The sequence below is a fragment of the Chiloscyllium plagiosum genome, chromosome 36, assembly GCF_004010195.1.
Source record: "Chiloscyllium plagiosum isolate BGI_BamShark_2017 chromosome 36, ASM401019v2, whole genome shotgun sequence".
Taxonomy (NCBI): domain Eukaryota; kingdom Metazoa; phylum Chordata; class Chondrichthyes; order Orectolobiformes; family Hemiscylliidae; genus Chiloscyllium; species Chiloscyllium plagiosum.
In genome coordinates, this window is record NC_057745.1 from 1,458,782 (window position 1) to 1,474,662 (window position 15,881).

The 15,881-nt window shown below is 41.2% G+C and overlaps 1 protein-coding gene across 1 annotated transcript in view; it reads left to right on the forward strand.

Annotated features, from left to right (window-relative positions):
* strc1 (stereocilin 1) overlaps positions 1-15,881 on the forward strand; it is a 65,741-nt gene that overhangs the window by 34,186 nt on the left and 15,674 nt on the right. The window contains exons 15-20 of the mRNA XM_043677053.1: positions 2,150-2,238; positions 4,940-5,075; positions 7,467-7,663; positions 10,877-10,967; positions 13,791-13,980; positions 14,373-14,542. Of these exons, the coding sequence (XP_043532988.1) occupies positions 2,150-2,238; positions 4,940-5,075; positions 7,467-7,663; positions 10,877-10,967; positions 13,791-13,980; positions 14,373-14,542 (873 nt within the window). The remainder of the gene's footprint in view (positions 1-2,149; positions 2,239-4,939; positions 5,076-7,466; positions 7,664-10,876; positions 10,968-13,790; positions 13,981-14,372; positions 14,543-15,881) is intronic.

Sequence of the window (15,881 nt, forward strand, 5' to 3'; positions counted from 1 at the left end):
TTATGCTTCTGATTTCTGAAATCAGCAGTTCTATAGTTCTTTTGTTCAGCCTTGATCTTATTGATGGCACAGCAGGCTTGAAGGGCTGAATGGTCTACTTTTACTCATATTTAATGGGGTCATATGTTTTGGATTCTGTAAACATCTCTTTCTTTCAAATGCCCCTTAAAAACTAATTCTTATTTCAATGTTCTGTTTAGACTAAACTTAGTTGTAAGGTACTACACTGGCATCTTCAAATCATGAATACCAACAACTTCACTTAGAAACAGAGATAGACCATTCAGTCCCTTAAGCCTTTATTGCCATTCATTTACATTGTGGCTAATCAGTCCCTCCACTCCCATTTATTTGCATTTGACATATTTGACATTTGACATCATGATACTGATGTCAAAGCTTACAGCTAAGTTTAGTCTAACCATTGATCAGCCTGGTGAACCTTCTCTGGACTGCCTCCAATGCCAGTATATCTTTGCTTGAAAAAGGGGCCCAAAGCTGTTCACAGTACTCCAGCAGTCAAAGTTCAACACGTTTTGGGAAGATGGAAGATGCATAGAATTCCATTCACCAAATGGAACAATCCATCCTGTTTTCTAACCCAAGCCATAAGACCTGGTTTGTAAAACAAATGATGGAAAAATTTGGTTTTCAGTCAGCCACAAAGGGACCATTAGACTTGAACCCAGTTATTCCTTCCATCTGACTGTTTCAGCAAACCAGAAAAATTGCAGATCTGCTGCACAAGCTGGCCTCTCCTGGCCACACAGGGCTGTTCGCCATGTCTGTCAGAAACTTCTCAAGAGCTTCTCAGAAAGGAAGTTAATTAGAATTATCATGACTGTTGTGCTAAAGGGCTTTGTAGCAGAATAATTAGAGTATGCAGTGCATTAACTGAGAGTGTGGTAGATACAGGTTCAATTGAGAGATTCAGAAAGGAGTTAGCTTGTTATTTGAAAAATAACAATTTGGGTGGTTAGAGGGAGGAAGACATTAAGTAAAATTCTGATTCAAAAGTGTGTGCAGGTATAACTCTGATTCTGCTTAGAATTAGGCAACTAGGCCTATTAGCCTGTGCCAGCTGTTTGAAAAAGCTTACCAGTTTAGTCCCACGCCCCTGCCCTTCCCTATAAGTGGGTATTTATCCACTTCTGTTTTGAAAGTTACTATTGAATCAGCTTCCATCACACTTTAATAAGATCACTTCTCATTCTTCTAGAATCCACTGTAGGCTGTACCTGTTCAACCTTTCCTCATAAGACAAGTCCTCTCATCCAGGAATCAACCAAAAAAAACCTTCACTTGCCTGTTTCGAATGCCAAGTATATCCTTCTTAAAGTAAGAGCTTCATACACCTGAGGGGAAGGGCATTCTAGATTACACCAACTCACGATGTAAGGAAAATGTTTCCTTACGCTATCTTTGTTTATACTGCTGGATTAGGCAAAAGAATCAACGTGGTACAGGTGTAAAAGGGCATGCAAGAATAGAAAGGCTTGGAGGTGTATATACCCATTTGAAGGTGACAGTACAAGCTGATAAAATGTCTTTTTGCCGAACCCTTGACTTTAGATTAGAGATGTGGTATGAAAGCAAAGACATTATGCTGGTTAGACTTCAGTCAGAGTATTCTGTCTGATTCTAGACAGCACACTTTGGAGGGATGTCAGGGCCTCTGAGATGTCATTTCTGAAAATGGTAATGGGATAAGGCACTTTCGCCCTGTAGAAAGAATGACAAGGGTGGGATTGTTCTCCTAAACAGAAGATTTAACAGAGGTGTTCAAACTATGAAGGATTTTGATTTGAGTAGATGCAAAGAAACTTCTCAGCAATGCAAAGGTCAGGAACAGGTGATAGATTTAAAATGATGCACAAAAAAGCCATGCAGGAGTTAAAGGAATAATGTTTTATAGGACTATGGTGAAACAGCAGGAGGTTTGAGTCTAATTAGAATAGTCTTTCAAAGCACCAGCACAGTTATCTTGGGCTGAATAGCCTCTTCCTGTGCTTTCTAATTCCATGTTTTAAACCAGAACAAGGCTGTCTGTTAGCTCGAGCATGGAAGAATTTTCACTTATTTTGAAATTTGCCAGGATTAAATGTAATATTGAAACACTTAAGGCAACATCTTGCCCTTATTTTAACAGAGGAGTTGCATTTTGGAAGCAATGAATGGATTTGTCCTTTCCATGGAGACCATGCAAAGCATGCGACCTCAGCTGCTGTTTGACCTTCAGTAAGTAACAATTCAATGTCAGCTGAAAATAACTGGATGTAAAGATTGCTATATGATTTGAAAACAGCTACTACAAAATATTTACAGCACAGAAACAGACCAGTCAGTCCAACAGAGATCATTGCATACTTAGATATAGTGTCATATGGAAAGGAACAAAGGTAGAATGGGAGTAAATGTTCTAAACTGGGAGAAGGCAAACTATACAAGGCTTAAAGATGATCTGACAAAGGTGACTGGTTACAGCACCTCAAAGGAAAGTCAGTGGCAATTCAATGTGGATCGTTCCAAATTTAGATTCTATGATTAGGTTTTAAGAAGGAAATTAGGAAAGCAAAGAGAGAATATGAAAAAAGGGTAAAATTAAGGTTTTATCTGTACATTGAAAGGGTTCAAAAAAGATTTACAAGGATGTTGCAAGGGTTGGAGGGTTTGAGTTACAGAGAGAGGTTGAATAGGCTGGGGCTCTCACCCCTGGAGAGTCCGAGGCTGAGGGGTGACCTTACGGCATGGATAGAGTAAATAGACAAGGTCTTTACCCCAGGGTGGGAGAGTCCAAAACTAGAGGGCATAGGATTAAGGTGAGAGGGGAAAGATATAAAAGGGACCCAAGGGGCAACCTTTTCACACAGAGGGTGGTGTGTGTATGGAATGAGCTGCCAGAGGAAGTAATGGAGGCTAGTACAATTACAACATTTAAAATGCATCTGGACAGGTATATGAATAGGAAGGATTTAGAGGATTGGGGCCAAGTATGGCAAATGGGACTAGATTTATTTAGGATATCTAGTTGGGATAGACGAGTTGGACTGAAGGGTCTGTTTCTGTGCTGTACATCTCTATTACTCTATTAAGAGCAAGAGGATGATCAAGGAAAGGTTAGACCCTATCAGAGATGTATGTGGTTAACTTGTACATGAATGCAGATGAGTTTGGCAGGGTTTGAAATAAGTTTTTTATTGTCCTCTCAAAGATGAAGGAGGTTGTTCTGGTGAAAGCAGAGTGTGAAATATTAGAAGAAATAAGCATATATAGACAAGTTAGGGTTGAGTTAGGGTTAGTTACAGTAATGGCAGAATTAACCTCCTTGAATATGGATGAATCATTAGGGCTGAATGAAGTGCATCTAGGCTGTTAAACCAAGGAGGAAATAGCAGATCCTGAGAATTGGAAGTCTGCACATTTTGTAGTGTTATTCAAAAAGGGTGCAAGGGTCAGACTAAATTATTATAGTCCGGTCAGTCTGACCTTGGTGACAGGCAAATTACTGGATTGAATACTGAGAGCTAGGATTCACTGTTACTTGGAGAGGCAGAGATTTGTCAAGGATAGTCATCATGGTTTTGTTAAGGGAAGCATGGGTCTTACAAACTTAATTCAAGATTTGAGGAAGTAGTAAGGAGGATTAGTGAGGGTATTGCAGTCGATGCCTTCTACATGGATTTTAGTAAGGCATTTGACTAAGTCCCTCATGGCAGACTGTGAACTTTGTGGATGATGCAAGTATTGGCTGTGTAGTTGGTAATAAAGAGGATGGCTGTTGGCTTTCGGAAGATATTAGTAGTTTAGTTGAGTGGGTGGAAATGTAGCAAATGGAATTCAATTTGGAGAAAACAGGTTATAAAAGCAAGAGGGTATGTGATAAATGGGAGGGTATGAAGAGGGCTCAAGGAATTGAGAAACTTTGAAGTGCATGTCCACAGCCGCAGAAAGTGGAGGGCAGGTAGTTAAGGTGGTAAATGGGACGTTTTTCTTCACTACGCGAAGAATTGAATACAAGATCAAAGATGTAAGCCACAGGTAGGATCTGTGTACGGTGTGGTCACCACGAATACAGGAAGGACATAATTGCTTTAGAGACAGTACAGAGGAGATTTACAGGACTGTTGCCAAGGTTTGTAAATTGCAGGTGTAAGAAGACATTGGATGGGCTAGCATTATTCTGCTTTGATTAGAGGAGGCTGAGGGATGATGTAATTAAGTTGTATAAAATAGTGAGGGCTTTGGGTAGATCCTGTCTCCCCTTGTGGGGTAGTCAGTTACCAGGAGGCATAGATTCAGAGGAATCTATTTTTCACCCAGAGGGTGCTGGGTGCCTGGAACCCATTGTCCAGTTTGCTGGTCGAGGTAGGAACGCTCAATTCATTTGAAAATGAACCTGGACCTACCCCTGAAGAAATGCAACCTGCAAGGCTACAGACAGGGTGTTGGTAACTGGGATTAGAATGGTGGGGCTGTTTTATTCAGCTGTTACAAGCATGATGGGGTGAATGACCTCTTCCTGTGCTGTGACTTTGCTATGGTTCTAACAGGTCCATGCTGGTATTTATGCTTCATATAAGCTTCCTCACTTCCTTTTTCTCACAACTATCCTCCTATTCCTTTCTCCTTCATGTGTTATTCCAGCTTCCCATTAAATGTATCCATTTCATTTGCGTCAACTATTTCCTATGACAGACAGTTCCATGCCCTTACCGGTATAGGAGGTTTCTCATGGATGCCTTGTTAGATATATCAGCGAATGTCTTGTGTTTACAGCCCTGTAATTCTGGTTTTTTCCCCCAAATGAAAGATCTTCTGTAAGTCTACCCTAGCAAACCAGTTCACATGATTGGCAGTCTTAATCGTGTCTCCTCTTAGCCTTCTTGAAAAAGGAGCCCAAACCTGTTTGATCTTTCAGGTCATTGACCTTTTTTTCCAGATTGTTGAAAATGAGAAGATTTTCGAACAACATGACACAGAGATTGCTGCATATCCTGGTAGAGAATCCAATTCCTTTCTTAAAGATCCCAAGTTCAAAGCAGAGCCTGATGGTAGACTGGATTTTACAAGTATTGGTAAGATGTGAACTCTGTCACCATTGGTGAGACATCTCAATGTAACAGAAAAATAATATATGGCATGCCGTTTTATCCATTGCTAATTTATATTGACCAAATTGGATATAATAGCTTGCATTTGTATGATGTGGAGGAGCCGGTGTTGGACTGGAGTGGACAAAGTTAAAAATTACACAACACCAGGTTACAGTCCAGCACGTTTATTTGGAAGCACTAGCTTTCGGAGCGCTGCTCCTTCAGGTACACTGTGGTGCAGGATCATAAGACACAAAGTTTATATCAAAAGATTACAGTGTCATGCAACTGAAACAGACATCTGAAGGTGCTTAAGGGTGCCCTCAAAAGAACAAGGTACGATGTTCAACTCATCAATCGTCAGTTCTGATGTGCCACAGTGAGAAACCAGAATGACCTCCTCAGGAGACAGACACTGGATGCAATTGATAGTATACCCTTTGTTGTCCAGTACTTCTCAGGACCGGAGAAATTACACGATGTTCTTCGCAGCTTGCAACACATTATCGATGGGGATGTGCACCTTGCCAAGATCTTTCCTATTTCTCCGCGTCTTGCCTTTAAACAACCGCTAAACCTTAAAAAGACTATTGTTCGCAACAAACTGCCCTGCCTTCATGACATCAACCACAGCACCATACAATCCTGTCATGGCAGCCAGTGTAAGACATGTCAGAGTGTCTACACAAGTATCACCATTACACCTGGGGACACCACCCATCATGTACACAGCAGGTACTCATGTGATTCGGCCAACTTTACCTATCTCATATGCTGCAGGCAAGGATGCCCCTAGGCATGGTACATTGGTGAGACCAAGGAGATGCTATGACAATGGATGAATAGATACCATGCAGCAATTTCCAGACAGGCGTGTTCCCTCCCAGTCGGGGAACACTTCAGCAGTCAGGGACCTTCGGCCTTGGATCTTCGGGTGACCATCCTCCAAGGTGGACTTCGAGAGGCACAACAGCGCAGAGTGGCCAAGCAGAGGCTGATAGCCAAGTTCAGAACCCATGAGGATGGCCTCAACTGGGACCTTTGGTTCATGTCACACTACAGGTGACCCCACTACACTATATAGTCTCTCNNNCACACACCCTCCCTCTCGCAGGCTTATACTCCATCATATTCTCTCACACATTTTACCAAGCATGCACACACGCAAACGCACAAACACACACACTGTTTCTCTCTTACACGCGCACATATAAGTCTATGGGGTGAATTTGCATTTGCAGGATTATATTTGCAGGTGCATTTTGCTCAATCTGCAGGCAGTCAATCAATCCATGTAATATTTTATAAGTTCCTACTTTAGAAATAGAACAAGTCTGACTCAAGTTTGGGATACAGACAGGCTCTAACCTCAAACCTTTAATGTATTGTCTGAACTGACATGTCACTTTTTTTTATAAAACCTTAAGTTATCTCAAGAATGTGACTTAAAAGAAGTTCTGGGATTTACATACTAATGAACCAAAACCTGCAACCCATTCTAAAAGATGAAAGACTTAACGCAATCTAGGTTTGTTCAATATATCATTTCGGTTGCATGACACTGCAATCTTCTGCTATAAATTCTGTGTCTTATGATCCTGCTCCACAGCTTCCGGATAAAGGAGCAGCCCTCTGAAAGAAAGTGCTTTCACGTAAACCTGTTGGACTATAACCTGGTGTTGTGTGATTTTTAACTTTGCAGTTATATAGCATCTTTAACACATCTAATCATAGCATCGCCAATATTGTGGCTCTTCCACATCTCTGGAAAGTTAGGATGAATTTTGTGCTTACGTCTTTGGAGTGGGACTGAAACCACCAAACCTCTGACTTCAAGGCAAAAGTCCTACCATTGAACTGCACCTAGTACTTCAATAACCAATAGCTGCAAATAACAAATTCCAGAGAAATGGGTAAACACACTTTCTGTTTTAGGAAGTAGTCTGTTGGTGATTGGGCTACATTTTTGGACAATCCGCTTAAAGACTAAATCATAACCCTGAACATAATTACATTTTCTTTTTAGATGCATCTGTGAAATTGGACCTTCCATAGTATCTGTTTTCAAATAGCATGTATTTAGTTGATATTCAGAACTCCCAAAGGAAATCTTAACATGGAATTATTCAGGACTCTTGAATTATTATCACGTCGGTGAAGGAATCATCTCGAGACACTTAGCAAAGATGCACTTAAATTTCATTTAGATTAAATCCACAAAAATTCCTCAAATATTTCTGACTGCCTCAAAGCATGTTGAGATGAATTAGCATTATGATATTTTTATATTTTAAAAAGTGTTTGTGTAATTTTCAGTCAGGTTGACCTAGAGCTGGCTGATTTCCTAATATATATCTATCTTTTAATTTTCAGGATTTGTATGATAGACGGTTTTCTAAAGCCGAGTTTAATTTACTGGGACATGCCCTAGCTTTTGTTTCTGATGAAATATTCATGGCCATTTCCCAAGCAGAGATGAAGGCAAATTTATTGAAGATTAAAAATTACTGCTTTGACAGAGGAAAGAAATTTCTGTTGGGTGATATGTTGACTAAAGACACCATGTTTGGGTAAGTAGTGCCATAGAGCTGGAAGATTCCCTCCTCACTCATATTGGGTTCGTATATTAAACTGACTTCCTAAAAAGGGAATAACAAAAGGCAACAAGTAGTAATGTCACACTCCTGAGTGGAACTGCGATGACAAGGTAGTTCTGACTTGGGAGTAGAACCATGGTCATGTTACTGTGCTAGTAGTCTAAAGGCCTGGACCAATGTTCTGGAGCTGTGAGCAAATCTTGCTATTGGGATAAAATACTAGTATCATTTATTATGATTATGGAATTAAGCCATGAAAACTAAATCTGATTCAATGATATCTATCAGGAGAGGAGATCTGCCAATTTGCATCTCTAGAAATGTACTCAGTCTGGATTGTTAACTGCCTTCTGAAAAGACATACCAAAATCTTTCAGAATAAAAGTGCTGTGAAAATGTTTAATATTTTAATTTTGTTCTGTCCAAACTGGTTTTTGACTCTGCTATGTCAGCCAAAGAGTGGGATTTGCAGGAGATTTACCCCAGTGAAAACAACATGGATGAATATGATTCAGCACGAGCCTCTCTTGGGCAATTAGGGATGAACAATAAATGGGGGCTCCCCAAGAGCAAATAGAAACAAAATTCATGCCTGTGGGTTACATTATTGTAATTGACTAGCATTGATTTAGACACACTGTTTTATTATGTGATAATCTCATGTCAGAGTCTGGGACAGTAGAGTATGTCAGGCCCTATAGCCAGGACCTGGGGCTCTAGAAAGCCCACTGTACTTGGGTTGGGTGTGGGGCCGCTGTGCTCAGGTCAGGGATCTTGTCCAAGAGCAGCACAAAATCTGTGATGTCTGTCCCCTGTGCTGCCTCCACTCACTGTATTTTTGGTTCTGATCTTACTGAATGATGGAGCAGGCTTGAGCCAAATGGCGTGCTCCTAAGTCATATGTTAGTATGTGCATATTTGGATTGAGTAATTGTCCTGCTGTAATTTCTCTCCGTTCCTTTTGTTGTTCCTAGATACTAGCTTTAAAGAGACTGTAGTCTATTTGTTGTTATAGAGGTTATGTTGAAGTACATTGAGGTAAGTTTTTTGCAAGTCCCACCCTTCCAACTCAATTGAGTTCCAAGTCAATTGAATTGAGTCAAAACCCAATTGAAAGGCTTTATTTTATGAGGTATGTTGTTTGGAAGCAACTTGGGATATCCATGCAGTATAGAATAGCAGTGAAGCAAAACATTCTATGCTCTGGAGTATAGGAGATTAATGTTGGATCTGATTGAGGTGTTTAACATGTTTTAAAAAGTCAGTAAGGTAGATATGGGCAATCTATTTCTTTGCACTTGGAAATAAAAAAAACAGTGAACATGACCTTGAGCTAGTTTATGTAGGAATAACAATGTTTTCTCTCAAAGTGTAGTGGAAATGTTAAAACTCTTTCTTTAAGATCTGATACAAGTGGTCAGTTTGAGCTTTTAAGTTGGAAATTGATGGATAACCTTCAGTAAGACTTTCAAGGAATATGGAACTCAGGCACAAAAATAAAAGTTGAACTGCACATCAGTCATCTAATTTAATGGTGAACCAAACTTGAGAGTACGAATTAAACTAGTGCATGCAGACACAAGTTGGTCCTTATTTGAAGCTCAGATGCTTTATCAATTTTTAAATTCTATTGCAATTTAAAATTATTTAATTGTTTTAAAAAAAACATCCTGCTGTTTGGCAAGTGGAGTTTTTTGAATATTAGAAGCTTTCCATCATTACAGATTGAGAAGCCACAAGACTAAAAACCACTACACACAAATACACCACCACTGGCTGGAAGTTGTAACTGTCGTGTGACGCTTGTATAAGCTGCTTCTGTTATAAATGTGAAAATAGGAAATTGTAATTAAAGTTGACAGGAAGAACAAACGAACATAATATTTTAATACATTTCATACAAATCATATGACTGAGTCCTGTGCCTGTAGTATAATGCTCTGTGCTACTCTGATATAACAGCCAACCTGATATTTATTGTCTACAATTGCAGAAATTCACTGGACAATCGATCCCAAGATAATTTGAATTCAAGTATGTGTGAGATTTTAGTAACAATGGTGTTAACGCTGTCATCAAATTAGCAAAGGAATTTTCTCCATTCAGCTTATATGTTTATAAAAATATGTTTATACAGAGCCTGTAAAACAATAATCCTCTTGAGGCACTTCACAGTGGTATTCTAAGACAAAATATGCCACATAAGAGGGGATAGGGCACATGACTCAAAGTGTGATCAAACATTGTGAATATCTGAAAGGACAAAAGCAGGTAAAGAAGTGGAGCAGTTAATAGAGTGAATTCAGGAGCTCAAGGCCCTTGCAGCTGAACACTTGGCCACCAGTGACAGAACAATTAAAGTTGAAGGTGCTCAAGAGGCCATGATGAGAAGAAAGCTGATATCTTGGCGTTAGTCAGTCTGGAGGAGATTAGAAATAGGGAAGTGTAAGGTCATGGAGGAGTTTGAAAACAATGCTGAGAATTTTATATTTGAGGCATTGCTTAATCAGTAGAAAGTTTGGGCGGCACGATGGCTCAGTGGTTAGCACTGCTGCCTCACATCACCCAAATTCGATTCCAGCCTCTGGCAACTGTCTGTGTGGAGTTTGCACATTCTCCCCGTGTCTGCGTGGGTTTCCTCCGGATGCTCCATTTCCTCCCACAGTTCAAAGATGTGCAGGTCAGGTGAATTGGACATGCTAAATTGCCCATAGTGTTAGGTGCATTAGTCATAGGGAAAATGGTCTGGGTGGGTTACTCTTTGGAAGGTCGGTATGGACTGGTTGGGCCGAAGGGCCTGTTTCCACAGTGCAGGTAATCTAATCTAATCAAATCTTTTGGTCAGTGTGCACAGGGATGATTGGTGAACTGGATATGGTCCAAGTATTTTGGATGCTGTACATTTATAGAGAGTAGAACATGGGAGGGTACCCAGGTTTATTAAAGTTGTCTGTAGCTAACTAAAGTTTGAGGGTTTCAGCAGTAGATTAGCTGTAAAGTTACAAATATTAGACAATGGAGTTTTTAGTCGTCATAGTCAAACTTCAATTTAAAGAAATGCTTTCTAAACACTTCTTTGTAGGAATTATGAGAGTTTAATATCAAACTCTGGCATAAAGTTGTCTTAAATTTAATATGTATGAAATGCATCAATTAATGTAATTTTACATTATTTTCATTTTCCAGTGTTACAACAAATTGGACCTCGCTGACCTTGGATAAGATAGACCGCCTGGTTTTCTTCCTTTCAATTGATAATTTACAGAAGATTCCTCAGGTAAAAATCTCTAATACACATTAAAATGTGTATACTCAGGTTACACCTTATTTCCACTAACTGTATTTCTAGACACCACAGTTGTGGAAGGCTTTAATGATCTTGAGAAAGAATGCAGCACAGAGTTTTTGCACAACACTGGCGCTAAAAGGGTTAAATTATTAAGACACGTAAACAGTGGCTTGTGCTTCCTTCCATTGAGATTATATAATTGTGGTATTACACTTAAAGGATGTATTAGGATCAATAGAGAGAAATTATATCCTTTAGTGAGTAGGGAGTCCAGAACGAGGGGACAGAACCTTAAAACTAGAGCTGGGCTATTTAGGGATGATGTCAGAAGGCACTTTCTCATAAGAAGGATAGTTGGAATCTGAAACCCCCTTACACACACACACACACACACAGTTGTCTGGAGATTAATTGAAACATTTAAAATTAAAGGGTAGACGGATTTTTGTTGGGAAAGCATATTCAGGGGTATGGAGCAAAGACTGATAAGTGGAATTGAGTTACAGGTCAAGTTTAATCAAATTGAATTGTAGAGCAGCTGTACAGGATGTTGGTTAGGCCACTTTTGGAATATTGCATCTTTTCAGAAGGATGTTGTGAAACTTGAAAGAGTTTGTGGGCGGCACGGTGGCACAGTGGTTAGCACTGCTGCCTCACAGCGCCTGAGACCCGGGTTCAATTCCCGCCTCAGGCGACTGACTGTGTGGAGTTTGCACGTTCTCCCCGTGTCTGCGTGGGTTTCCTCCGGGTGATCCGGTTTCCTCCCACAGTCCAAAGATGTGCAGGGTCAGGTGAATTGGCCATGCTAAATTGCCCGTAGTGTTAGGTAAGGGGTAAATGTAGGGGTATGGGTGGGTTTCGCTTCGGCGGGTCGGTGTGGACTTGTTGGGCCGAAGGGCCTGTTTCCACACTGTAATGTAATCTAATGTAGGCACTTTCTCATAAGAAGGATAGTTGGAATCTGAAACCCCCTTACACACACACACACACACACAGTTGTCTGGAGATTAATTGAAACATTTAAAATTAAAGGGTAGACGGATTTTTGTTGGGAAAGCATATTCAGGGGTATGGAGCAAAGACTGATAAGTGGAATTGAGTTACAGGTCAAGTTTAATCAAATTGAATTGTAGAGCAGCTATACAGGACGTTGGTTAGGCCACTTTTGGAATATTGCATCTTTTCAGAAGGATGTTGTGAAACTTGAAAGGGTTCAGAAAAGATTTACAAGGATGTTGCCAGGGTTGGAGAATTTGAGATATAGGGAGAGGTTGATTAGGCGGGGGCTGTTTTCCCTGGAGGTCAGAGGCTGAGGGGTGACCTCATAGAGGTTTAAAAAATCATGAGGGGCATGGATAGGGTAAATAGACAAAGTCTCTTCCCTGGGGTGAGGGAATCCAGAACTAGAGGGTATAGGTTTAGGGTGAGAGGGGAAAGATATAAGGGGCAAGTTTTTCACGCAGAGGGTGGTATGTGTATGGAATGAGCTGCCAGAGGAAGTGGTGGAGGCATATACGATTGCAACATTTAAAAGGCATCTGGATGGGTATATGAATAGAAAGGATATGGGCCGGGGTGCTGGCAAGTGGAACGAGATATGGTTGGGATATCTGGTTGGCATGGACGAGTGGACCAAAGGGTCTGATTCCGTGCTGTACTTCTCTATGACACTATGATTCTAATAGTGACAAGAGTTTGGACAGTCTCCTCCTGTTTCTGTTTTTCTAAGAAAACTTTGTGCTACAGGATGCTGCCTGGACTGGAGAGGATGTCTTATGAAGACAGATTGAGGGAGCAAAAAAGCATGAGAGGTGACTTGATAGAGGTGTACAAGATGATGAGAGTCATAGATACAGAGAATAGCTAGAGACTTTTTCCCAGGGCAGAAATGGCTATTACAAGGAGGCATAATTTTAAGGTGAATGGAGGAAGGTTCAGGCGAGATGTCAGAGGTGGGTTCTTTACACAGAGAGTGGTAGATGTGTGGAATGCACTGCCAGCGGTGGTAATAAAGTCAGATACATTAGGATAGGCACATGGATGAAAGTAAAATGAAGGGTATATAGGTTAGTTTGATCTTCAAGTAGGATAAAAGGTTGGCACCATATCAAGGGCCAAAGGGCCTGTACTGTGCGGCGCTGTTCTATGTTCTTTGGCAATGACTGACTTTTCCAGTCTGCAGGACCGACAAGTCGAAAGTTCTGTGCTGTAAATGCTGTGTGTTGTGACTGTATTTAATTTAATTACTAAGTACAGAGGAGAAAGTGAGGACTGCAGATGCTGGAGATCAGAGCTGAAAATGTGTTGCTGGATAAAGCGCAGCAGGTCAGGCAGCATCCAAGGAGCAGGAGAATTCACTAAGTGCAGACCAGTGTACAAAGAAAGCTGATATGGGAGTATAGAAGCTGCATTGTAGATAGTGCTTATAACTCTGTGTGGTTTGGTAGGTTGGGAGGATAATTTTGCTGTGGGTTGGATTGTACACTTGGAAAACTTTGAGGAGGGGGCAATGTGAGGGGATGGTTGCAAAGATAGAACAGAGGAAGGAAAGAGATTGCAGGATTGTTGGAGCACCTGGAAGGAACAATCTTGGTGATTGGGATAATTGACAAGGAGATACCAGTGTACATGAATCAGTAATTTGGAAAAGTTCATTGTGAGGTAGGGGCAGTAATTCAGTGTCGAAGGAAGCACTTCGATCTGTGTGTTTGTTGACTGATTAAAGATTCTCCATCAATGGAATAAGAAGATTCAACTATCAGATATAGTAAATAGAAAATGTAAAGTATTTCACTGCTCTTGTGGTTTCAGAATGTTTTGATCATGGAGAGGATTGAGATGTTGTTTCACAGCCAAAAACAGTGGGAAGAGAGTGACTTTGGTTCTGCCTGCCTGCAGAAAATGGAGACTTCTGATCTTGATGACCTCTTTAGAAAGCAACAAATATTATTGCAGACCTCAGCCAGACTTCTCAGTGCAAAGCGGCTACAGACCAAAAATGGTGAGACTGGTCACGCTATATTTGCAATTTACTTCCTTCAGCTGTCTTCGTCCTATGTCCTGGAATCCTTCCTTTACCCCTGTTTCTTGGCTTCTCTTTCCTCTTTTAAGATACTCTCTCTGACTTGTAAGATTGCAGTTTGCATCTGGATTTATCCTAAAGAAAAAGTGTACGTATTTCTAGTCTTTTCCGGCTGCATGTTCTTCAAACCAACTTCTGTCACTGCCACCTTTGAACCCAGCACTGGGGCTGCAGAGTAAAAGGGTGGGGGTATTAACTTGTTATCAGGTAATCTTATCTTAGTAAATGGTGCACAAAGGTTGGGGAGATACAAAAATAAGAAAGAAGTCCATGCCACATATTGACTACTAATATTACATGTCTTCTGCTAGATCTTGTCCTGAGTTGCAATGCAGTCCGAACCACCCTTCCATCGGTATGGACCATTGATTTGTTGACTGGCATGTCCAATGACGACTTCGTCAGCTGTTTGGAATTGTTTGGTCAAGATCCTCACTTCCAATCATTTGAACTGTTTCAACTCATGGAGAGGGTTAAGCAGGTAAAAATATTACACAGCGTGGTATTTGGCTTTATACAATGGGTAACTGGTTAATTATTGGGGGGGGGGAAACAAAGAGCAAAGGTTTTTCTGATGGGGTGAAATGACGGAGTGTTGGAGGAAGATTGCAAGGAGCAGAAACTCTGTTCGCCGAGCTGGGAATTTGTGTTGCAGACATTTCGTCCCCTGTCTAGGTGACATCCTCAGTGCTTGTGAGCCTCCTGTGAAGCGCTTCTGTGATCTTTCCTCCGGCATTTGTAGTGGTTTGAATCTGCCGCTTCCGGTTGTCAGTTCCAGCTGTCCGCTGCAGTGGTCGGTATATTGGGTCCAGATCGACGTGCTTATTGATTGAATCTGTGGATGAGTGCCATGCCTCTAGGAATTCCCTGGCTGTTCTCTGTTTGGCTTGTCCTATAATAGTTACTATTATAGGACAAGCCAAACAGAACAACCAGGGAATTCCTAGAGGCATGGCACTCATCCACAGATTCAATCAATAGCACGTCGACCTGGACCCAATATACCGACCACTGCAGCGGACAGCTGGAACTGACAACCGGAAGCGGCAGATTCAAACCACTACAAATGCCGGAGGAAAGATCACAGAAGCGCTTCACAGGAGGCTCACAAGCACTGAGGATGTCACCTTGACAGGGGACGAAATGTCTGCAACACAAATTCCCAGCTTGGCGAACAGAACCACAACAATGAGCACCCGAGCTACAAATCTTCTCACAGACTTTGAGCAGAAACACTATCATGGACCTTTTGGAGCTCGGTGGCCTGATTTTCTCTCTATTTCTATGCACCTCACGTTTTATTATAATTTGTTCTGCTCATGAAGATCCTGATGGTTTTTGGAATGTCTTAGTGCTTTTTGGAGTCCATTGGAGGTGAATGTCCTACATATTGTTGTGCTTCTGTTCGCCGAGCTGGAAGTTTTTGTTGCAAACATTTCGTCCCCTGGCTAGGCGACATCATCAGTGCTTGGGAGCCTCCTGCGAAGCGCTTCTTTGATGTTTCCTCCGGTGTTTATAGTGGTCTGTCCCTGCCGCTTCCGGTTGTCAGTTTCAGCTGTCCGCTGTAGTGGTTGGTATATTGGGTCCAGGTCGATGTGTTTGTTGATGGAGTTTGTGGATGAATGCCATGCCTCTAGGAATTCCCTGGCTGTTCTCTGTCTGGCTTGCCCTATGATAGTAGTGTTGCCCCAGTCAAATTTGTGTTCCGTGTTGTCTGCGTGTGTGGCTCCTAAGGATAGCTGGTCGTGTCGTTTCATGGCTAGTTGATGTTCATGGATGCGGATTGTTAGCTGTCTTCCTGTTTGTACTATATAGTGTTT